At 53.7% G+C, this 23,238-nt stretch overlaps 1 protein-coding gene across 2 annotated transcripts in view; it reads right to left on the bottom strand.

The window, feature by feature from the left end:
- The window catches only part of TUNAR (transmembrane neural differentiation associated intracellular calcium regulator), a 48,633-nt gene extending 28,198 nt beyond the window's left edge, over window positions 1–20,435 (bottom strand). The window contains exons 1-2 of one of the 2 annotated variants that reach the window (XM_072762244.1): window positions 19,806–20,435; window positions 19,231–19,581 (exon numbers count right to left, since the gene is read on the bottom strand). In XM_072762244.1, the coding sequence (XP_072618345.1) occupies window positions 19,231–19,242 (12 nt within the window). In that variant the 5' untranslated portion in view covers window positions 19,243–19,581; window positions 19,806–20,435. Of the gene's footprint in view, window positions 1–856; window positions 880–19,230; window positions 19,582–19,805 lie in introns of those variants that run through there. The other variant, XM_072762243.1, reaches the window with a different exon arrangement.
- Between the last annotated feature and the right edge of the window lie 2,803 nt (window positions 20,436–23,238).

Genomic DNA, 23,238 nt, shown 5'->3' with positions numbered 1-23,238 from the left:
ATGAACTCAGAGGAGATGAGCCAGAAGGAGATAAAGAGACCCTTAATCATAGGAAACAAAATCATAGGAAACAGAGGGTCGCTGGAGGGGAGGGGCTGGAGGGATGGGGTAACTGGGTCATGGGCATTAAGCAGGAAACGTGAGGTGATGAGCACTGGGTGTTGTTATATACTACGGATAAATCACTGGCCTCTACCTCTGAAACCAGTAAAACATTATATGTTAATTAACTAAGTTTAAATAAAAATTTTTAAAAAGACAAGCTATGGGGATCCCTGGGTGGCTCAGCGGTTGAGCGCATGCCTTCAGCCCAGGGTGTGATCCTGGAGTCCTAGGATCGAGTCCCGCACTGGGGTCCCTGCATGGACCCTGCTTCTCCCTCTGCCTGTGTCTCTGCCTCTGTCTCTCTGTGTCTCTCATGAATAAATAAAATCTTAAAAAAAAAAAAAAAAGACACAGCTGTTCTTCATGCCTGGACCATGCTCTTTCAAGTGGCTGATTGCTACGCCTCAAGACCCAGCTCCAAGGTCCCTTCCCCAGGAGGCCTTGTCTGACCATCGCCTGCTTTCTGCGCTCCTTGCACTTACCTGGCTGTCAGCATTTGTCACAAATCTTTAGAGACGCTGCTGTCTGACCTGACTCCCAAGAGGGGGGACAGCCTGACTGATCCATCTCTGGGCCTCAGCTCCAACCCAGTGCCAGCAGAGAGGAGGCCCTCGGCAGAGCTGCATGTGGTTGAACAGCCCACCTAACGGGGACGCCACCCGCACCCCACTCCGAGAGCACCCCTTCTGAAGGAGAGGATACCCCGGAGTCTGGGTCCTCTGGCTGCCCTATGCCCTAACTACATCTATACCTGGCCGCAATGCCAATGCCAGCTGAGGCTTGCTGAGGGGGCCGGAAGCTCGTCTCTGAGGATGTCTCGAAGCTCTGCAATGGTGCAAAGAGAAGCAGGTCAGTTGTGAGAGGCTTGTTCTTTCAGGCACGGCCTTAGGGATATTTTTTTCTTTAATGTAAAAACCGAATAGTCCAGAGATCCACAGCTCAGCACCTGCAGAAGGTCACTGGCTTGATTCCAAATCTCCTCTCTTGGTCGACTGGGAACCGTTTACGCCAAGAAAAAAAGAATGTTTCGATGAGCACGACTGCTGCCAGTGGCCCACAGGCCCTGTCCTCTCTGCCTCGCACCCATGCCTCATGGTGCTGGGGTGCTGCCCTTCTGCCGCCCTGGGCCCAGCGGGGCAGGACTTGGTCTAATGCGTCTCATTCACTTAAGGGCCCCGACCCCTTGTTCAGATGGGGCTCCTTAACAGGAACCTTATTCCCAAGCAGAGGACACAATGACAAAGATGGCACTGGTTTTACCAAAAAGAGACCCACTGCCCTCAGACACCCTCAACATAGGTCAAAATGAGCCTGGCACATGGGGCATCTGTGTGCCAGGCACTGTGCTTGACCCACCACATAGCATCAGGCCCACAAGGCTGCTCCTTGGGCCATTTTTTTTTTGGATAATGAGCCAGGCCCAGCAAGGCGGGACATGCACCCAGTGGTGAAGCCGACAAGGCCAGCCCCGGTAGCAGTCCTTACCCTGGGTGTGGTGTCATTGTGGAGCTTTTAGAAGTACTGGTGCCCAGGTCCCAGCTGACACCAGCTGAACCATAATGTGCAGTGTGGTGTTGGGGAGAATTTGCATTTTTCAGATGCTCCCAGAATCCCAGCACTTGAGCATGATGCCTCAGGCAAGAAGAGGGTCTTCTAATCTTAACTACACACCTACTATGCACCAGACACTCTGCTGGCAGCCGGGGGGCCCCGGGGGGGCATGTGTGTGGTGAGTATCGTGGCCTTTCCAAAGCAATTTCTGCCCTCAGAGCTCGAGAAATGAAGGCCCCACGTGGGATGAGAGCAGACCTGCACCCTGAGAGCTATAGGGAGTTCGTGGGGGATGGCCCCCTCCCTGAAGGCCCACTTAGGGAACTAAGAACTTCCAATTCTTCTTGGCAGCAAAAATCTCCTTAAAGGACTAGAGAGGGGAACCTGGGTGGCTCAGTGGTTGAGCGTCTGCCTTCAGCTGAGGGTATGATCCCAGGGTCCACAGGAGTCTGCTTCTCCTCTGCCTGTGTCTCTGCCTCTGTGTGTCTCTCATGAACAAATAAATAAATCTTTAAAAAAAATTTAAAAAATAAAATAAAATAAAAAGGGGGGGCAGGCAGATGGAATCTTCAGGTCTGCTGACCCTATGCCCATCCAGGGTGCTCCAGACTCCTGTGTCTCCTGTGACCCCAAATCCCCATGCCCCCAAATCCAAACTTCCCAGGGCGGCTTTGGTGCTGCCCACAGGACAGACTGTCCCTGCCCAAGCTCCCACGCAGCCTCCACCCCCTGCACTGGCCTTGGTCTCCTCCAGCCCTTGGCAGAAGGCATCCTAACAAGACTCTCGAGCGGGCCCTGTCTCTGGCTCTCTGGGCTCCTGCGGTGAGAACATTTTTCCCACTGCAGACTTAGCAGGTCATGCACTCACTTGCAATGGCCAACAGGTTTCCACGGGGCATCACCTTCCCTGTCCAAACCCAGCGCCCTCTGCTACGTGAGCTGACGCCCCCTGGGCCATCCTACGGGGCGGCCACCCATCCCTGCGGCCAAGTAGCCAGATACCGTCTTTGACTCTGCTCTGTTCCTCCATCACGCCCTGACGCTTCTTCCTTCAACCATCGTACCATCGTAACCAGAGCTGGCATCTCTCAAGTGCATGGTTTTAATGGATATACACGGTCTCATCGAGTCGCACAGCAGCCCTGCCACGTGCACTGAGGCTCGCCCAGGGGAATCTCAGTCTCCAAGTACAGCCACATGGGGCCTGATTCTGAAAACACGGGGCAGCTCCCACGCGTGCCGAACTGGGCTAGAGCGAAGGCAGAGATGGCCAGACGTCCTTGCCCTAGAGAGGTCTGCGCTCTGGGGAGGAACCAGACTGGCTCAAATGTCTAAGCTGGGAGCCACCTTCCCAGACACAGCTGTCTCTGGGCGCCCAGAGGTCGGAACGGTACTTGACAGGCTGGTGTGCCAGGTGCTGTCAGGAGCCTGGACGAAGGATGCTACACCGGCCGGGGGTGGCCTTGCTCCTCGGAACACACCATGTGCCCGAGCCACCACCTACTCGCTGCATCCAGGCATTGGCAGCATCCCAAACAGACGCCAAAGCAGCACAACCTGTCCCCCTGAGCTCCGGCAGCAGCTGACTTCACGCCCATCCTGGCAGAGGAGCCAGAGGACACAAGAGCCCACTGGGGGCATGTGCCAAGCTAACCTGAGCAGGAGACAGGCGAGATCCCTTGGGCCAGCAGCACCAACTACTCATGGAACCTTCCGGTGAAGAATATGGTCCACCAGGGACCTGCCCCTGGAAGCCTCTCGGTGTCGGGGGCTCAACTGTGTCTCCTCAAGAGATGAGTTCAAGTCCTAACTGCTGCTACCTGTGACCTTATATGGAGATCCAGCCTTTGCAGATGTAATCAAGTGAAAATGAGATCGTATTGGATTAGGATGAGCCCTAAATCCAACAAGTGGGGTCTTTTACAAGAGAAAGGAGAGGGAGGTTTGTACACAGCCATGGGGAGAATGGAACATGTACATTGCAGAGATGCAGCCACAAGGCCGGGGGCACCAAGGAATTGCTGGTGGCATCCCCAAACCAGGAAGCGGCATGGACCAGGAGTGCCCTAGAACCTTTAGGAAGGGCACGGCCCTGCCAGCACCTTGATTTCGGATTTCTGGCCTCACGAACAGCAGGAGAAGACATTTCAGTTGTTTTAAGCCACCCAGCTAGCAGCGCGGTTATGCAGCCTACGGAAGTAAGCACTCAGCAAGGACACATGACAACAGGGAGCCAAGATTGGAAAAACCCTCCCACACGCACATGTCCTGCATGATAATAGGGTATGAAGTCCTGGGGGATTAACACTTGGCAGCAGAGAGATGCTGGTCTGCTGGTCCGCTTTCCTGCTCCACCTGTGTGACCCTGGGCTCCCCCCAAAGGTGGCCTGAGCTTTTTTTCTCATCTGTCATTTCAGCCCATCAAGCCCTGCCCCACATTGCCCAGTGTCACAAACTCGACTGTGCCCATGATAGGGCTTCATACATAAAGCTGGTTATTTGAGTTAGGGGACCCCATGGAAGAGGGTGGAAGTTAACTATAAAAGCCAGCGTTTGGGGCAGCTGGGTGGCTCAGTCGGCCAAGTGTCTGCTTTTGACTCAGGTCATGGTCTTGGGGTCTTAGGATCAAGCCCGTGTCAGGCTCCCTGCTCATCAGGGAGTCTGCATCAACCTTTCCCTCTGCCTGTTCTTTCATCCTCACTCTAATAAATAAATAAAATCTTTAAAAAAAATTAAAGGCCAGTATTTTCTCTGAAAAAGGAATCTACATTCCAAAGTCTAGGGCATTGTCATGGCCACCCCTGCCGCGTCTTTAGAGGCTGGGAAGGTGGCCACAGCCAGGGCTCCACCCCAGCTCAACAGAGAGCCAGAGAAGGTGAGACCTTGGTGTCACTTCCAAATGGGAATGTGTTTTCAGAAATCAATCAATCTGACAATATCTGCATATGCCAAACTTTTGCTCTTTTAAGTGTTTGCCAGCACAGATTTCTCATCTGCAAATGTTGGTTCAACCTCCATATTGCAGTAGGGCTGTCTTTCTAAATCCCGATGGGATCATGACGCTTCCCTCTACCCCAACCTTGCTTGGCCCCAATAGGAAAGTTTGGCCTGGGCTCTCCACACTCACTCAGACCTGCATCCATGCTTCTATGTCCATCCCTGGCCTGGATGCCTCCGTCCTATTCTAGGCCTGCCCAAGCCAACACCTCTTCAGGGAAATTTCCTGGGCCCCTTGCTCCTCATAGACTCCAAACAGCTGGTGACTTTTGCTGTGAGCACCCCCACATCACAGCTTGCCTCTACTGTAGATGATGGGACCCCACTCACTTCCTTCATCTAAGAAGACAGTTTAGAGCAGTCAACAACCTGGAATCAGGACTCATTCCTGCTCTCACTTTTATGCACTTGGACAAGGCAGGTGGCCTCCCTGAGCCACATCATCTCCAGCTTGCAAAGGTACAAACAGGAAGAGTGGCCTGTAGGAGGCTCAGGACTGCATGGCACACGCCAGGCTGGGAGCCCGGTGCTGGCACGTGTCAGCCCTTCCTGCTGCTCAGTGTGCATGGCGCTGCCACTAGGTCACCTCTGCGGACTCCTTAATGCCCATGGGCCCCCAGTGTGCATCCCTAGACTGAATGAGGTCTACCACCAAAGTCTTAATTGCATTTGGCAAAATGAAAAAGCTACGAACAACGTACATTGATTGTTTAATTAATTAAACTTAATTAAATGAATTAATTAAAAACAACTAATTTGGGGGGGGGGTGATGCCTGGGCGGCTCAGGCAGGTAAGAGGCTGACTTAGGCTCAAGTCATGATCTCAGGGTCAAGGATGGAGACCCACGTCAGGCTCTCTGCTCAGTGGGGAGTCTGGTTCTCCCTCTGTCTTTTCCCCCTGCTTGGTCTCTCTCTCTCTCTCTCTCAAATATATAAATAAAATCTTCTCAAATAAGTAAAAGCCTTTCTGAAAAGCTTATTTTGAAAATTCTGACGTTAAGGTCTTCCTTTTTTTCTCTTACAGGATTTTATTTTTAAGTAGTCTCCACACCCAACGCAAGCCTCCAACGCACAAAGTCAAAATCAAGAGTCACATGCTCTATGGCTGGAGCCTGCCGGGCACCTCCCTCCCCAACCCCTCATTTTTCTTATTATTTACCATACCATGGGGGTAACGCAGGACAAATTAAAGTTTCACAATTTCATGCAATTCTTAGATTAAATAAATTTCCTCACCTCTGCACATCAAAAGGCTGGCCACTGTAACCCTAAGGTGAGCCAGTTTGGAGGCGTGGTGCAGTGAAGGCTCTGCTTCTTTCTCTACGCCCCAGCACCCCGTCCCTGAGCAACCCCCCACGGCCTCTGAGGACAGGCAGCTCACCCACCACATGACGCCACCCACCCGGCCACAGCTGTTTAGACCAAAGGGGCCCCCCACTCCAGCCTCACTCCCCTCAGCATCCCTCCTGCGAACCTAGGCCCTCAGCAGAGGACGTGTGTTGGGAGGTCAGTCCGCAGTAGGGCTGAGGCTGCCGTTTTGGGGTGAGCATTAGTTGGCTATATGCTCAGAAGTGCAGGAAGAGATGGCCAGCATTGAGGGTGAAGGTAGCATGGCCAGGGCCAGGTGGTGAGACAGGACCCTGCAGGTGGATGTGAAGGAAGGTGTCCTGGCTGCTGCTGCAGATGCTCCTGTGACCATCTCTCCTTGGCCAAGCCAGACTTCACTGCTCAAATATCTCCCATTGCTTATAAAATTCATGTGTTGATTGTTCTGTCTTCGTACACCTCTAGTTCCACGAGGACAGAGACCTGGTAAGTCTTGCTGGCATAGGTGCTCAACGAAGCTTCTAGATGGATGAGAGGATGATGTGCAAGCTGGACAGTGGCATTCTGATTCTTGCCCCACCACGTGCTGGCAGCAGCCCCGGGGGGGAAGCCTCCTCTCTTGAGCTTGCGGGGAAAAGAGTGAGGAGCTCCCCCAGGCTCAACTTTCAGAGACAAGCCAGAAACCAGACAGTGGTGACCGCTCATGGGCTTACATCCCTCCCCATAAAGAGGGTCCACCCCCAGGGCAGGGCCAGGCAAGAAGAGGCCCAGGGGCAGTGGGGACACCCTGTGCCCAGTCTGGAGACCAGCCCAAGGGACACAGAAAAGAGTCTGGGGTTCACAGTCCAGGAGAGGGGGGTGGCTTGTGACATGGGGACCAAAATAAAGATTGTAGTGCAAGGTGGGGAGGGCAGGCAAGGAAAGGAGGGGAGGACACAGGGCAGGAGGAAGAAGGAGGGCGAGGGGAGTGGGGGCAGGGGAGAGAGGGGGGGTATGGAGAGGAGGTGCGAGCAGCCCCGCCATCTCCACGAGGGGTCATAAGCACAGCACCCAGGGCCCATGAAGAAGATGCTTCCATTTCTTTTAAAATCAGAAGAAGAAAAGTAATTTTAGTTATAAGGAAATACTTTAACATATGCCATTAAAATATTCATCTTTATATCAGCTTAATCGTCAGATGATTTTTAATACTTTCTTAAGGAAGAAAGGGCCCATGGAGACGAGAGTGCCTAAGGACCCAGAAAGTGAGGTCATGGCCCTGGTGAAGGAAAAGGAAGCGGAGGGGAGGGGAGAGGAGGGGAGGAAAGGGGGGAAGAGAAGGGGGGAGGTGGGAGCTGGCTACGTGGGGTCTGTACCACCAGTGCCTCTTTGAGCCAAAGGAGCAGAGCCTGTGCTCTTACACGGCTTTACTTGCTTCTTTGGGGGGGAGATGCCTGGCAGGTGAACAGGAAAGGTGTGTGTGGGGGGAGGGGGGGAGCAAGGTGCTCAAGCTGTTTATAAATGTCTGAGGGTGACAGGATGTGCACCGACCACCAGAGCCACAGCCCACTCTACAGCCGTCGCCTACGCTGTGCAAGCCACCAACGCGCTCTGTGCGGGCTCAGCATGTGCTGCAAATACCCCGGCCCTCCCCCATCAAAAGACGGAGTCCAACTGCCCAACCCCCCAAAGTGAGGGCCTCCAGAACTTGCTTCTAAGGAGCAACATATGCCAGAAGGGACGGTGTGTGGTTCCTGAGGCAGGGCCGGAGAAGGAGGTACAGACGTCCAGCTCCCTCTTTCCTGGAGCAGGTGTACTGGAAGTCGGGCTGGCCTGGCCAGCTGTGCTGGAAAAACCCCACAGAGAGGCCACACAGGGTTGGAGGAGCCTCCCCATGCCCCCAGTCTGGGATGGAGGTGAGGCAGATATGTGAGCGAGGAAGCCTTCCAGAAGATTCCAACCCCAGGCACAGTCTGAATGCAATGTCACGTGACGACTTCCACAAGCACTCCCTACCCAAGCCCAGGCAGCCCCTGGACTTAATAATAAGCCTAGTAACAAGCATAATAAATGATGAATGACTAGTGTTTGAGGCCACTCTCTGGAATATTTTATAGGCAGCAAAAAATACTCCCTAAACCTCAGTTTGCTTGTCTGTAAAATGGAAACCATAAAAGCACCTGCTTTATCCAGCTGTTGCTCAGATCACATGAAGCTGTCCCGGGAAAGCCCTCACTCAGCACAGAGTCTCCACCCAGAGGAAGCGCTGGTACATAAAAGCTCCGATTATCACTCATCATCATGGCCATCGTCCGTTAGGAGAGAACGGGGCTCAGAAAGACCCGCGGAAATGGACAACTGCAAACCGCCCAAGAATCACACGGTGAGTTAGATGCTCCACGGTCTGACCCTGAGAACAGCTTCAAATAAAAAGTGCATGCTCCTGGAAGTGGCTGTGACCGTCATCACAATGTCACTGAAGAACAGTCAACCTGGGAGGTGCCAGGTCCTTGACCAGAAAAACAGGAGACACTGAGGTCAGGTGCTCAGAGTGGCTTCAGCAGCGGCAGCCCCTGCCTACCTGCGAGGCGGCCACACACCTGCCACCATGTATGGCTCTGCTCCCCCCTTTTATCAAAAGTCATTAAAGTGGTGACACCTACGACACGTGCCAGCGGGCAGGTTACCTTTGTCCCAAGTTGCAGCACCGTGTGGACCTCCAGAGATTATTCACCTAATGCACGTGTTTACTAAGTCTGGGGGTGATAAACCTGGGGAAGTTTGCAAACTATGCCTCCACATTCGGCAGGCTGGGCTGTGACAGTTTATGAACGGGAACTACGCTCACAGATCTACCTAATAAAGCCTTGAAGGTTTTACTGTGTTGGAGGCAGCCTGCAGGACTGCCATCACCACCGGGAGAACCCGCCTGATAAGGCCAGAAGCAGCCAGGAGAGCCAGGGTGCTCCCGATGCTCGGCTGGGTCAGGGTCGAACAAGCCCCTCCCCACAAAGCACCCCTCACTAGCCACTAAGGTGCCTGGAGCAGCCAGGACTGGGCCAGCTCTGTCCCTGATGCTGGGGATCCAGGGGACACACGATTGCAAGGAGACAAGAGGCACGGATGGTGATGCCACAGGGCAGTTTGTGCCACATCTGGCGACGTCCATGGGGCTTTGAGAGCCAGTGTCACAGGCTTTCCTGGGACATTTGACAGGGCTTTTCATGATACCCAGAGCTCCAGGGACCTCAGCCTCATTTCTTTCCCTGCCCAGACCCTGAGAACCGTCCTAATTTCCTCCCTTATTGCTCTTTTCTTGCATTAAATATCCACACAGGCTTCAGAACCCAAAGGCATGAAGAAGGGACCAGAGATGTAGGTGTCATGCCCAGTCCCCTCCAACACAGGTCACCCAGGACCCTGGCTCTGGCCCTGGCTTCCAAGAGGAAAGGCAGAGGAACAAGGAGAAAGCCACGTCCTCCCTGCCTGGTTGGCGGCAAGGCAGTGTGAGTACAAACTGTCCACTGCCACGTGGACACCTGCCAACGCTGGGCATTGGCCAGCCTCAAAGATCATGACTGACTCCGGAATGATTTGGTGCCCTGCTCGGCTACAAGCCCACTGTGCAACCTTGGGCCAGCAGCCTCACCTCTCTGGGCCTCGTCTGCTGACCTATAAATGGGGCCAATGACAGGGTGGAGCTGCCTTCCCTTCCGGGGCCCACATTCTGGGGCAGTGAACTCTCAGGTCCACGGCAGCTCTTCACAGTGCCCCAGAATGCTTTGCCCTTGGCATGATTTGGCAGTCGGCCTGTCCTAAGGAAAGGCTCTTAGCCAGGGCCAACTCCCCAGAATCGGCTAAGAATTTACCCACTGGCCTGTGGAACATGCTTCTTTTTCTTCTCTCTCTCCTCCCCCCTGAACAATGAGAAGGTGGAGGTGGAGGACCGAGGTGAGATAAACACCAGTGACCCCTGGAACCTTCCTTGTGTGTCATGTGCCCCACCAGGTGTGCAGAAGTCAACACCCTGCTGAGCATGATGATCTCAAAGCAAACGGGCACCGAGTGGCACACTTCGGCTCCTGGCACTGACTCTGTTTCCCACCCATTCAGCCCACTGCAGGGGGAAGCTCAGGGACGCTGGCCGGCGAATGCATTCCCTGGAATCTCTCAGCCGTGGATGTAGGCCTGGGAGCATTGTTTGGAGGCCAGGAGCAGCCTGAATGTGTTCACAGAGGCGCAGGGAGACCCACAGCTCGGTGCATCAGGCTGGGACACTGCCCACTCCATTTCCTGTTGGCCAGAGTCCACCACGGCTGGGCAGCAAGTGCCTGAGCCAGCGGCTCCCTCACCTTGCCTCCCAGCCCCAGCAGGGTCAGTGGAGCTGGGGTCTGGGCAGCAGAGCCCAGAGGATCGCTCAATAACTAGAGACAAGTGGAGCACAATTAAATGGCCTGGAGGTCCCCCCGCCCCCCCCCCCCGACAATCATGCTTACATCCACACAGTGTGTCTCCCTGAACACTTCATACACGTTCACTATAACACAGAAGTTACAGAGGGAGCATGGAACAGGATCACCAGCTAGCTTTTCAAAACCCACACCCTCACTCAAACACCTCCCATGGCTCCTCATCACTTAGAGGACATGGAACACTCCTCCTCCTAGCATTCAAGACCCACTCCCAACAGGCCAAGTCTGATGCACTTGCTGCCGTAGCCTGACACTATAGCCCCACGCCACCTCCTTGCTCACCCATCCCTGGCGGCCCAGCCTCTGCACATGTGCTCATACCTTCCCTTCTGGAATGTCCTTCCCCCTCATCTCTGCTGGACAATTTGCTACTCGTCTCTCAAGGCTGATGTCAGATGGCCCCAACGTCCCGCATCCAAACACACCATTCCCACCTCTGCCTGTTAGCTCATACCAACCACTGTAACGAGCTACAGGTAGTTACATAACACATCTCCCGGCTATCTTGAGAGTCAGTTAAAGACAAGGAACACTTTGTCCACCGTCATCCCCCACACTACTCTGCCTGATGGACTCTCAGTGGAGGCTTGGTCAATGCTAACACAGCAGGAATTTGAAAAAGTACCAAAGCTCAGAGTGAAAGTGTCTCCTTCTGTAAGATTCAAGGAGAAGCATCTGCATCGGGCAGGGCCCAGAAAGAAGGATCTGAAGTTTTCACGGCCTTTTCTGTGTTGCTATACTGCTGGGCGGGCTGGTTTCAAGGGGACCCAAACCAGTGCCCTGTATTGACCACATATCCCATCTACAAGACTCCTTATATCTTTTGTATCTCTACCCAGTTATTCCCTCAGCTTGCCTTGGAGGCAAATCTTCCAAGATGGTCCATCTCTCACTCCCACTCACCATGCGATCAATATTTCTGAGTGCGGTTTGCTGTGCTTAACCCAGGACAGCCACTCCTGATGAATAGCCCGGAGCTCCTCCTCCCTAGTGGGAGAAGATAAGGGCCCAAGGAATAATGTCTAGGCCTCACTGCTCCCATCTGTAGGAAAGCCAAAGCAGGAGTCAGAGTAGAAAACCAAGCAGACTGCTCCTCTAGAGCTGCCATTTCTCTGGAGCTTCATGGAGCCTAGAACAGTGCCTGGACAGAGGTGGTGCTCCCTGAGCATTTGCAGAGTTAAGGGGGGCAGGATGGAAGGACTACTAAGATTAATGGCAGCTAAAGGAACTGTCCAGCCCAAGGCAGGGGGAGATCCAGCCTATTTCTAGAAACTTCTTCTGAAAGAGATTTCTATATCCACTTTGATAATCCCATCCAGTAAAGAGGTACCCCTAAAATATGGAGCCCAGTTAAAGGGCTGCTCCTAAAACAACTTGTACTCTGGAAGAAGGCCTGGAAACTTGAGATCTGCCCCAGTGCACTCAAGCGTATCCATCTGCATGGGTTTTCACAGTAATGGTGGGTCAGAAAGTAGTTGCTCCTCAGGGGTGTTCCCTGCCCTCTGGGCACCCAGCCTCATCAGTTCCCAGTTCTCACGGGCTCTCGCAGAGTGAGTGCCTGCCAGTTGTGTGGTTTCAGGAACGCCATAGAAGCCAGTGTGGCTAGAAGGGCAGAAGCAAGGGGCTGGAGGCGGGAGAAACACGCAGGCTCAAGACCACCTCGGGCAGTGCATGGGGTCTTCCCAAGTCCTCAGCCACCCCTCTCAGGGAGACAGCAACACTGGGGAGCTCTGAACAGAAGAGGGTTGTGAGCCTCTGGGGACCCGCTGGAAAACAAACTATAGAGGGCAGGAGGGAAGCAGGAAGAGTGGCTAGAGAGGGGAGGGTGGCCTGGGTGGACCTGATGAGAGTGGCCAGCACGGGAGGAGTGTCACATTCTGAAGATTTTGCAGCAGGAGGGGCCATTAGTGATCAACCAGCCGTGAGAACCAGCGGATCTGGAATTTCATTGTGCCTGAGATAAGAATTACACGGAAGGTGTTAAAAATACAGACTCTGGGTCTGATTTAACGGGTCTGCAACAGGGCTCAGGCGTCTGTGCTTTCGTTAAGCTCCTGGGTGTGTTCATGGAACTGGTCCTGCAAACCACACTTGGGAAAAACCCTGCAAGGCCCAGTCCTTGCACCTGACAGCCTGGGAAGCCAGGGCAGGAACAGAGTGCGGCAGAGGCTTGTCGTCAGGAACCCAGGCGGGACGAAGAGAAGGCAGGCCTGACCCACAGGCGCCTGACTACCCCCCAGGCTCTCCCCACCAGCCTCCCCCCACCAGCCTCCTTGCTCCACCCCACTAGCCAGGAGTTCCAGATTTTGAGCAAACTTCTGAAGGGCAGGCGGTGGCATCCCAGGCCTCAGAGAATAGGAGCCGTGTATGGACATACGGACACACTGCGGCTGTCTTGTCTCCCACGGCAGCCCCCATCCCCACTGGGCCTAGAGCTGGCGCTCAGTACACTTGTGATCAACTGTTGACAACACCTGTCAGGCAGCAGAATGACGGGGCTGGTCCCAGGGCTGAGGCAGAAGCAGAGACAGGCACACTGGACCAGAGGAGACGGTGCCAGGCCTGGGCAGATGGACAGAGCAGCTTTCTGAGTCCACAGGGATGTCGTGGGGCAGGCCCGTGGACACGCAGCCCTGATGCAGAAGCAGCACGGGCATCTCCAGGGAATTTCAGGACCGAGGCAATGTCAACACTGTCAGTAAAACTGGCTGAGGACGGTCTCAGCATTCTGTTTTAGAAGCTGAGGGGACTGTTCCACTCCAGCTTTCTGGGTGGAGAATACGGGGCGCAGACTTCCATGCCTACCCTCAGGCTTCACATCTCACAGCCAGGCTTACGTCTTTAGAAGTACTCGATAACGCCCTCTCAGCAAGTGAACGGAGCTGTGCACACTCATAAATCATCTTCAGCTTGGGCATTGTGCTCTGAAGCCCCATTCATTTTACTTAGAAATATAAGACTCGTCAATATTGATCGTTAAGAAGATGCCGATGGCTGTTATCATCTACTTTCTGAATTAAAAGGAAATCGAGCCTCCTTCGGGCGGGGGGGGGGGGGGGGGAGGAGGGAGTCACATCGAGGCCATAATGAGCTAGAAGAGTCGACCTGTGGCAGAATGAAGCCGGGTGTTGGCCAGGATCTCAGACCACATTAGCAGACACAGGCTGAGAAATTGGGGTGACCAAGGCCCTGGACGTGCCGTTTGCTTTTCTGCTTCAGGATGCTAAGGGAGGCACATATTAACTCATCACAGATTATCAAGAGCCTGAACCAAGTGGGAAAGCACTGACCACCCCCAAACAGCACCACGGACCCCACAGTTCAGGCTTCAATAATGCTCGATCACAGTAGCAGGTAGCCTCGCAAATTCTGAGCCATGCTGCTCTGCGCCTACCAGGAGGGCCTGCGAAAGTGTAGGCTTTAACCCCACGGAAAGTTCCCTGGTCACTGGAGCTCATCATAAGCCACCAACACAGACGGCATAGAAAAATCTAAAACTCTTTAGTGATTTTATTCTTGGATTCTTGGAGCTGCAAATGGACGTTAAATCATCCCTATGACCACGTCCTAAATACTGTTCATTGTAACCACAGATCGCAAGTCACAGACTTTGGTGGCCTCTCTCTCGCCCTACCCCCGATGCCTCTGTATGGCTACTTTTGCATTTTTTGCCACTTAGCGGCCATATATATGTACTAGAAATCTGGCCCGGAGCTGAAAATCCTGGGCATCTGTTCTCTCAAGGTTTGGGGGCAAAAGGTACAGACTCTATGGGTCTCCTGGGGGCCATGCAATGTTATTTCTAATTCATCGAATCAAAAAATTGTGCTGGCCACAAAGATGCTTTGGTATCTTACAGACGACAGATGAATCACAATGGAGTCTTCCAACACATTCTGCCTGCTTTATCTCGTTAATCAACTATCAGGAAACTTGGAAGCTCTTGGCAGATAAGCAGTTCCGTAATCCAGGAGAGACAGAGGGAGGGTCTTGTTTGTCAAGACGTCACTCACATGACGCGGGCAAGGCCAGCGTCAGGGCTGGCAGGATTTTAAACTGAGGACAAAGAGAACCAGCCTGAGTATCGTTACTAGAATGTAGGGACAGGTGACTTTGGTGACTCCCTTACGACCTGGAAATCCTGTGTCTGGTGCCTCCTGTTTGGGTACAGATGCCACTCATCCAGATCTGCAGGCCGATCGGCAAAGGCCAGCAGCAGCCCTACAAACCTGTGTGGACTTCTGGCCGCTGGAAAAGCCTGTGACAAAGGCATCTCTATTTGCTGGCTTGAAAAGTTCTTCAAAACCTGCATTTCCTCCAAGTCCTGGAAATTCTTAAAAGCTGCAGCCGAACCTTGAAATTCTGGTATATGTTCCTCCTATTTCCTTCTGGCTCATTGTTTAGGGAGGATTAACCTGTGTGGCATCTTGGAGGAGCAGTCACACTCCTTTGAAAAGCTCCTCTTACATAACTTTGATTCTGGGGCCCTTTTAAGAGGTGCAGGCTAGCAACGCCTTCCGAAATGTCCTACGTGCCAGCGTGTGATCACTTCCCACAGAATCCCAGGGTGACACAAGACCTAGGGGAGTTATTTTAGCTTCCCCCAAAGAACTACCAACGCTAACCCTTTTTTGGGTAACACTTGGCTTATCTCTAAACACCTCCGCAATCTAACACATCTGGCACGGAGTTAAAATCCCAGCAAAAATCCTAACAAAAATCCCAGCAAATTCAAAATTCTCTGAATAGTCAAATCACCCCCAGAGGTCACCCGCGTCAAATTCTTGCATGCTTTCTCAGTGCCATGGTGTTGTTTAGAAATTTGGGATGAAAGGACACAATCTGGTTGCCAGGCACATTGCAGTGATGGTGACAAACAAGGGGTGGTACGGGTGGCTTAATTTGAAATCCTGTGTGGTTCTGGAATTCACTAACTGTGCGGGTCTGAGCGACACACTCCAGGGGACGATCTCTCGAGCCCCGGGCTCCTCATCTAGAACGGGAGGTTGGTGACGTCTCCTCTGCAGAGAAGATGGGGTGTTTGAGGACTGCTGGTTCCCTTCCCCGTCATCTCCTTCCCCACCCTCTGTACCTGCTGGTGACTGCGGCTCTGCTAAGGAGCCCGACCTCAGACACCAGACTACTTCAAGTGTTACCAGGAAGCCCGCACAGAGAACCCGGCAAAAACACCCCTGCCAAATCTACGAACTTCTCACCATCTTTCAGCTTCGGCTGAGTTCAAGGCTCTAATTAAAGTACTTTCCATTTTCAAAACAACTGCAAACAGTAATTACATACTTCCCCTCCTTACCTTCCAGGAACAGCCTGAGATGGAGGCAGAGCCTCAGAGTCTCCGGGACCTCAAGTTACACACGCAGAACGTCATGTTCCTCCTACCCCAATGACCCAAATTACATACAGGCTCCTGCGGCTCCGGCCACATGGACCCTAGAGAGGGTCACAGCTCACTGGAGCCCTCTCTGATGGGTGTCAGGCTCCACGGTGCTGGGGACACTGGCCTAATTGCCTTGAGCATGAAAGCCCCATCATCACACATTGAAGGCAGAGTCCTCACTTAGGGTAATAAAGAGCATGTTTTATCATGACCAGTTCTCCTTACTGTGTGTATGGAAGTCTAATTGGAATCGTTACATAACCTTAAAGTACGGAGCATTCCGGAGCTATTAATAACCAGCTGCATCCCAATCTGAGGATTGTTCAAGCTCAGAGTTGGAGAGATCACCTTTTACTAACGCGCGCACACACACACAGACACTTGCACATGGACACATGCAAACGTACACACTCACTGCAGGTATGTAAAACGATGTCCTGAGAACCTGAAACATTTGTTCAAAGTCACAGAGCCAGGAACAAATCTCACATTCCCCGGCCTCTGGCGATGTTCCTTTCACCTGCACGTCCCATAGGTACCTTCATACATCCTTAACGTTGCACAAACCCCCAGCACCCTCTGGGTTCTCAGGATGCTGGGTATGGTATGTCAGCTCTGAGCAAGACGTCATGGCCTAGACTCCCGATTCAGAGATGGGATGCCAACAAGAGAATGCCTCATTGTTATGCCTTTGTGATACAAACCCATCCTGTCATCCCAAAAGAAACCGAGGCACCCAAAATATATTTGCACATGAAGCCTCTGTATGTATGGTGTGCACGAGCTCAGCCTTAAAGATCTCCCAAAAAAGAGATGGGTTTAAGGCAAACCCAAAATTGAAAAGGGAGAATTTATTCTTGATGGTACATTTTCATGCTGGGGAAAAAAAAATGGGAAAAAAATGGGAAAGAAGTGATGAATTAAAAATAAAATTATCAGGAACAGGAGTAACGTTTTACTGTGTAACCTGGCCTTGGGTGTCAGTAGTGTGAATTACGACATAAAAATTGTTCTTTCATAATGACACAATCATTTCCAAAAGTAACTCAACGAAGACTGTTTCTCTGCATTCCTGTTTATACAAACCTGCCCAGCCAGCTACTCTGAGCTGAAACACACAACACCCACCATGCTGGGAGATTAAGCCCAATATGAGATGCATTACTTGCTGTTTGCAGACCCTATGAGCTTGTCAAAATAAAAGCTTTGCTCTCGTTTTGTGAATCTGAAGCAGTCACAAAACCCACTGGGAGCTTAGTTTCTGAGAAAAAGGTGAGACATGCCCATTTCACTTGGGATTCAGTAACACTTTAAAAGGCTCATTAATCCACATCTTTAAAAGACCTATGACAACCCTATCAAGGGCCCATAGGTCAAGTTGATGGATGTAGCTGCAACAGGCACAGAGCAAGGCAGAGTCTAAACATCCTTATGGCCACCTTTTTTGTCACAGTCCCACTGTGTCCCTGCTGAGGTGGGCTGCACCTGTCACTAATATAACCAGCAATCAATGGAGTGGGGGGATTCTAAAAATTACTTCATTTACGTGGCTAATTGTTTAGGCTGAGAAGGCCTTCCCTATTCAACTAAGATGGATTCTTGCTGGAAGGGACAGGCAGGCTCACCAGCTTGCCACTTTCTAGCCAGCTGGACTTCTAATTGATGCATTGTATTTTATCAGTTCCTAGAGGCCAATGTCATTTCTCCCAATGAAAAGCCTAACCTATCCCATAACCCTAATCTGGCACCTTGGGACATTTTATAGCCACCATGCTTTAGACCAATAAATAACCCACCAGAGCACCGCTCAGCCTTCCTTTCCTCTGAGTGGAACCTGAATCTTGCAGCTCCCCCCTTTGACCACGTCCTCTTCTTGGAAATCAACAGCTTATTCAGTGCAGAGCTATTCGTCCAAATGTCTATGTCTCATGAGCTCACACATCCCAGTTCAGGCCAGTAACCCACTCTCCTCTGGCTTGCAGGACTGTTTAGTTGGAAAAGAACTGAGAGGTCATCCAGTCCGACTCTGGGGAATGGGGAAACTGAGCCCCCGGTCTGCTACAGGCTTTCCCTGCACTGATACCAACACTGTACCTGTCGTGGAGACCACCACCACCAAGCCTAACACTTGGACATGTGACCGATTAAACAAGTCGCTCAGACCTGGACCAAACAATTCTGGGTGGTTTCCCCCCTTCAGTGTCGGCCCAAAGGCACTTAAGCAAACTGAAAAGCTCCAAGCTGGAGAACTGGGTACAGGCAGAAAGCCCCATGTCTACATCAAGTCCCCTCCCTGTTTCTTCTGGGCTGGCCAGTGTGAAGTTCTGCTGCCACAGAGGGTTGGCAAGCGTGAGCCGAGAGAGAATTTCGGCTGGGGTCGGCTCTGGAACGGTGGCCATCTGGGATTAGCCCCAGTGCTTGTTAAGTAACCATCTCTAAGACTTACACAATCAGGGGCAGGCAGCCTTGATTAGCCCTCACCCCACAGAAAGGTTTAGGACATGCTTCTGAGGCTGAGCATGTGCCGGCAGGCACAGCCTAGAAGGGACTCGGGAGAGGAACCAAAGCCTGCCCTTGGCCTCCTTGAAGAGGCCAGAGAGAAACAGGATCACAGGAAAGAGAGCACCCAGGGAACATGTTATCCACCCCCCCCCCCTTAACTAAGAGAAGTAATCTTATGCTTATAGTTCACATGAGGGGTTAGCCACGTGATGGAGGAAGGGATAAAAAAAAAATACATGCTATGGGCAGTTTATTTCCCCCCAAGCAGATACTGACCGGCACAAGTGCTTCCACACACATGCAACCACTCCAGAAGGAGGCAGTTAGTAGAACTGGGACAAGTGTGCTTGCTTCAAAGGGGTCAGGCTGGCAGAAAGAGTTCCCTCATTTCCAACCCTGGTCTCTCGCCTCCTGGCCTTGTGACCTTGATTGAGTCATTCAACCTCTCCGGGCCTCAGTTTCCAAATCTGAGCCACGGAACGCGGGGAGCCGACTTCCCTGGGTGTCTCGGAGGCACGCTACCCAGCACAACTCGGACACCCATTACGTAGCCACTATACACGAGTCGTCTCCCCCACAAATGAGGTGTCCCCCCCACCCCACCCCGCCCCCCAGGGGAGTCTGAACCAAGATGCATATATCCTTCCCTGGACCAAACAGGTCTCCTGCCTGCGTGTCAAGCCCGCATCGGCCTCCCCGATGGCACAGGAGAGCCCCGGGTCTCGAGGGCGCCCTGGAGGTTCAGCCTCCCAGGCAGGGTTTTGGGGATAGAAGAAACGGAGGGGGTTCAACGGGAAGCCCCGCAGGCTCCCAGGCTCTCGGTGGGGGCCGGACAGGGGGCTCAGGGGAGGCCTCCGGGCCGGGCTGAGGGGCTTTGTTCCCGAGGCGGAGGGCCTGGCTTACCGAGCAGCGCATCCGGAGGCGGGCGGGGGGCGCGCGGGGCACGCAGCAGAGCCACAGCCCGGCCGGGGCCCGGGGCGCCGGAGCCGGAGGAAGGCGAAGAGCAGCAGCAGCAGCAGCAGGAGGAGGAGGAGGAGGAGGAGGAGGCTGCCGCGGGCTCCTGCCTCATTCTCCCGGGCAGCGCCGACCCGCTGGCCGCCGCGGGCTGGGGCTGGCCGCCGGGCGCTGGAGCCCGCGCGCGCCGCTCATGTCCCCGTGCGCCGCTGGCGAGGTGTGCGCGCAGCCGGGTCCTCTCCGTCTCCGGGCGGCGCCCCGGGGCTCCTCATGCCCCGCGCAGGGGCTGGGCGCGAGGACCTGGGGGGGGGGGGGGGGCAGCGCCGAGGGGAAGAGAGAAAGAGAGCGTGAGAGCGCGCAGGGCTGCACCGGGGGCCGGGGCTCGGCGCCCCGCAGGACCGCGCGCCCCACCCACCGCCCCGCTGCGCGCCCGGCGGGGCGCAGAGCCCCAGAAACTTTAGCACATGGCCGGCAGGTGCCCGGCTCCGCGCCCCCTCCCCGCCGCGGCCCCCAGCCCAGCTTACCGGCGGCCACGGCGCCCGGGGACCGCGGCGGGGGGCGCCCACCCGGTGCGCCCCGGCTGGGGAGGAGGGGGGCGCCGGCGGCGGGGTCCGCGCCTGGGAGGGGCACCTGGGCGGCGGCGCCCCGCGCGGCTGGGGGGAGGGGGCCCTGGAGGGGCGGCGCGCGGGTCGGGGTCTGCAGCCCCGCGGGGAGGCGGTCGGTGCGCCCCTCCCGCGCCCCGCGGCGCCGCTGCTGACTGCGCGCGGGCTTCCCCGGCCGCGGGTCTGCGGAGCCGGCCCCGTTACCTAGCGACTCGCTCCGGGGAGCCCACGCTGACGCGCGCGACGAGCCGGGCTGCGGCAGCCGAGGGGAGGGGAGGGGAGGGGAGGGGAGGGGAGGGGGAGAGGAGGCGGGCGGCTGCGGCCGGAGCTCCTCCCTCCGCCTCCCCACCGGCGCTGGGGAGGGGGCCCCCGGGAAGACGCGGCCTCAGCCGGGCCGCAGGGCGCAGGGGGCAGGCGCGGACCCGGGAGGCGCGGAGATGCTCCTTCGCCTTCCCTGGGGACGCAGCAGCAGCAGGTGGCGGCGTGGCGGCTTGAGGCCCAGCGCCCCGAGTCGCGCGGAGATGGGCCCGGCCGGGGCGGGAGAGCGGCGAGCGTGGCTGTGGGCGCGTGGGTGTGTGTGACACGCTCCCACCCACGTGGCGTGCATGGGGAGCTGAGGACGCGAGTGAAGGAGGAGCCTCCTCCTTCCTTGGTCTCCCTCCCTCCTTCCTGGACATTCTGCTCCTCGGATGACTGTCCCTTTATCATGGAAGCACAGGTCGCTCAGCTCCCTGCCCTGAGCTCCTCCTACCTTCCCAGAACAGGAGGTTGGGCATCTGCATGGCGATCAAACCGCCACCACCAGGTCCCCTCCTGGGCCCTTGGTGATGCTTCCCCCCCCCCCCCCACCTCCCGTGTGCCCTTGCACGCCTTGGAGACCCTATACCCTGCCTTGGGGTACCTTCCCGGGTCTGCATTTGGGGCCTTCCAGACTGGGGTTTGCATATGGGCTCTTTGAATTGTCTGCAGTGTGTAGGATGCTCCTTAAGCTATTTAACATCTTCACTCACCTGGAGTGCTTGTCAGTGAACTACAAAACTGCACTGAGATACTGCCTCACACCCCGCCTCAGAATGGCTAAAATTGACAAGTCAGGAAAGGACGGACATTGGAGAGGATGCCGAGAAAGGGGAACCCTCCTCTTACAGTGCTGGTGGGGATGCAAGCTGGTGCAGTCACTCTGGAAAACAGTATGGGGTTTCCTCAAAAAGTTAAAAATAGAGCCACCCTAGACCTAGCAATTGCATTACATGCCCCAAAGATACAAATGCAATTTGAAGGAGTACCTGCACCCCAATATTTATTATAGCAATGTCCACAAGAGCCAAACTATGGGAAGAGTCCAGGTGCCTGTCAACAGATAAATGGATAAAGAAGATGTGGAATATATATATATATATACACAGTGGAATATTAGTCATCAAAACATGAAATCTTGCCACCTGCAACGACATGGAGGAAACCAGAGGGTATAATGCTAAGCGTATTAAGTCAATCAGAGAAAGACAACCATGGTATGATCTCACTCGTAGGTGGAATTTAAGAAACAAAACAGAGGAGCATAGGGGAAGGGAGGGAAAATTAAACAAGACAAAATCAGAGAGGGAGACAAACCATAAGAGACCCTTAATCATAGGAAACAAACTGAGGGTTGCTGGAGGGGAAGGGAGTGAGGGAAGGGGGTAACTGAGCGATGCACATTAAGGAGGACACGTGACAGAATGAGCAAAGGGTGTTATATACAGTTGATGAATCCTTGAATTATTTCTGAAACCAATAATACTGAATTAAAATAAAAATACTGAATTTAAATAAAAATTTTAAAACCAAAAATAAATAAATAAACTGGGAGTCCCCAAAACTCCTACCTAAGTATTAGCATCTAAGGTGCTCCAAGAATGAGAACATGTGTCTGCTGTAAGGCACGTACAGCCCATCTCTTGATCTTCTGGGACCTCGTGAAAGTACACCCCAGCACCCAGGATGTGGTGCTGTGACATAGCAGGCGGGGACTGCTGCTTTTACAAGGTAACTTGCCCAAGTCCACTGGATGCTTCCAAGTAGAGCTGGGCCCAAACGTAGGCCTCCTGGTTTCCAGACTCTCATACCCTCCCACTGGCCCCTCTTCAACAGTTGGGTGCAGGGAGACTCACTTCTCTGCTCCCAGAATTCCTCCCATTCCTGCTACAGAATAGGAACCACTTGCCACCTCATCCACAGGACCAAGCTCATGCCTGTTCCCCACCCTGCTGTCCTTTCTTCCTGTCTGATATGGATGTGGGGGTAAAGGAGCAGAAGATGGACCCTACAGAGGATGAGGGGGATCCTACCTACCCAAGAACAACCCATACCCCAGCTCTGAATCTCCACAGGGCAGATCCCTCCCTTAGGGGCTTCGGGTAATATCAGGCCTGAGTGGGTTTTTTTTTTTTTTTTTTTTATTTATTTATTTTTTTAATTTAATTTTATTTATTTATGATAGGCACACAGTGAGAGAGAGAGAGGCAGAGACACAGGCAGAGGGAGAAGCAGGCTCCATGCACCGGGAGCCTGACGTGGGATTCGATCCTGAGTCTCCAGGATCGCGCCCTAGGCCAAAGGCAGGCGCCAAACCGCTGCGCCACCCAGGGATCCCCTGAGTGGGTTTTGATGGCCCAGTGACAGGATACTTCCTCCGATCATCGTCATCATCATCATCATGATCATCATCATTGAGATGCCGTAACTCATGTTGAAAAACCCTGCAACCCCATCCAAACAGAAGCCTGTATCTTAAGAAACCAGGGTCAAAGGCAACGCTCTCCTGGGAAAACCACTTTGCATCTGAGCCGTGTGCAATGGTTGAGATTCAACATTTTCTTTTTTTTTCTTCTTCTTTTTTTAAAATTTTTTATTGGAGTTCAATTTGCCAACATATAGCATAACACCCAGTGCTCATCCCATCAAGTGCCCCCCTCAATGCCCGTCACCCAGTCACCCCCACCCCTCGCCCACCTCCCTTTCCACCACCCCTTGTTTGTTTCCCAGAGTTAGGAGTGAGAGTCAACATTTTCTAGTGAAGTTGGAAGCAACACCTCTAAATCCCCAATTAGATTTTTATTATGGTTGACGACAGCCAGATAGCTGGCCCACTGGACTCTAGAAGGACGGTGTCCCAGTGCCATGGTGGCACCAGGTTCCTTCCTCACACACACTTCCCAACGTGCCAGTGTAACTGATACCTAATGGGTCACAGAACCCAGTGCTCCCAACGCCAAATGAGACCTCAGAGCTTGTATTCCACGTGCAACCAGTATCTGTGCCTCCACTATTCCGGAAAGCAGACAGCCTGTGGGGAATGGGATTTGATGGCATG

This window comes from Vulpes vulpes, chromosome 6 (genome assembly GCF_048418805.1).
Source record: "Vulpes vulpes isolate BD-2025 chromosome 6, VulVul3, whole genome shotgun sequence".
Lineage (NCBI taxonomy): Eukaryota > Metazoa > Chordata > Mammalia > Carnivora > Canidae > Vulpes > Vulpes vulpes.
This window is presented reverse-complemented; position numbering and strand designations above follow the sequence as displayed.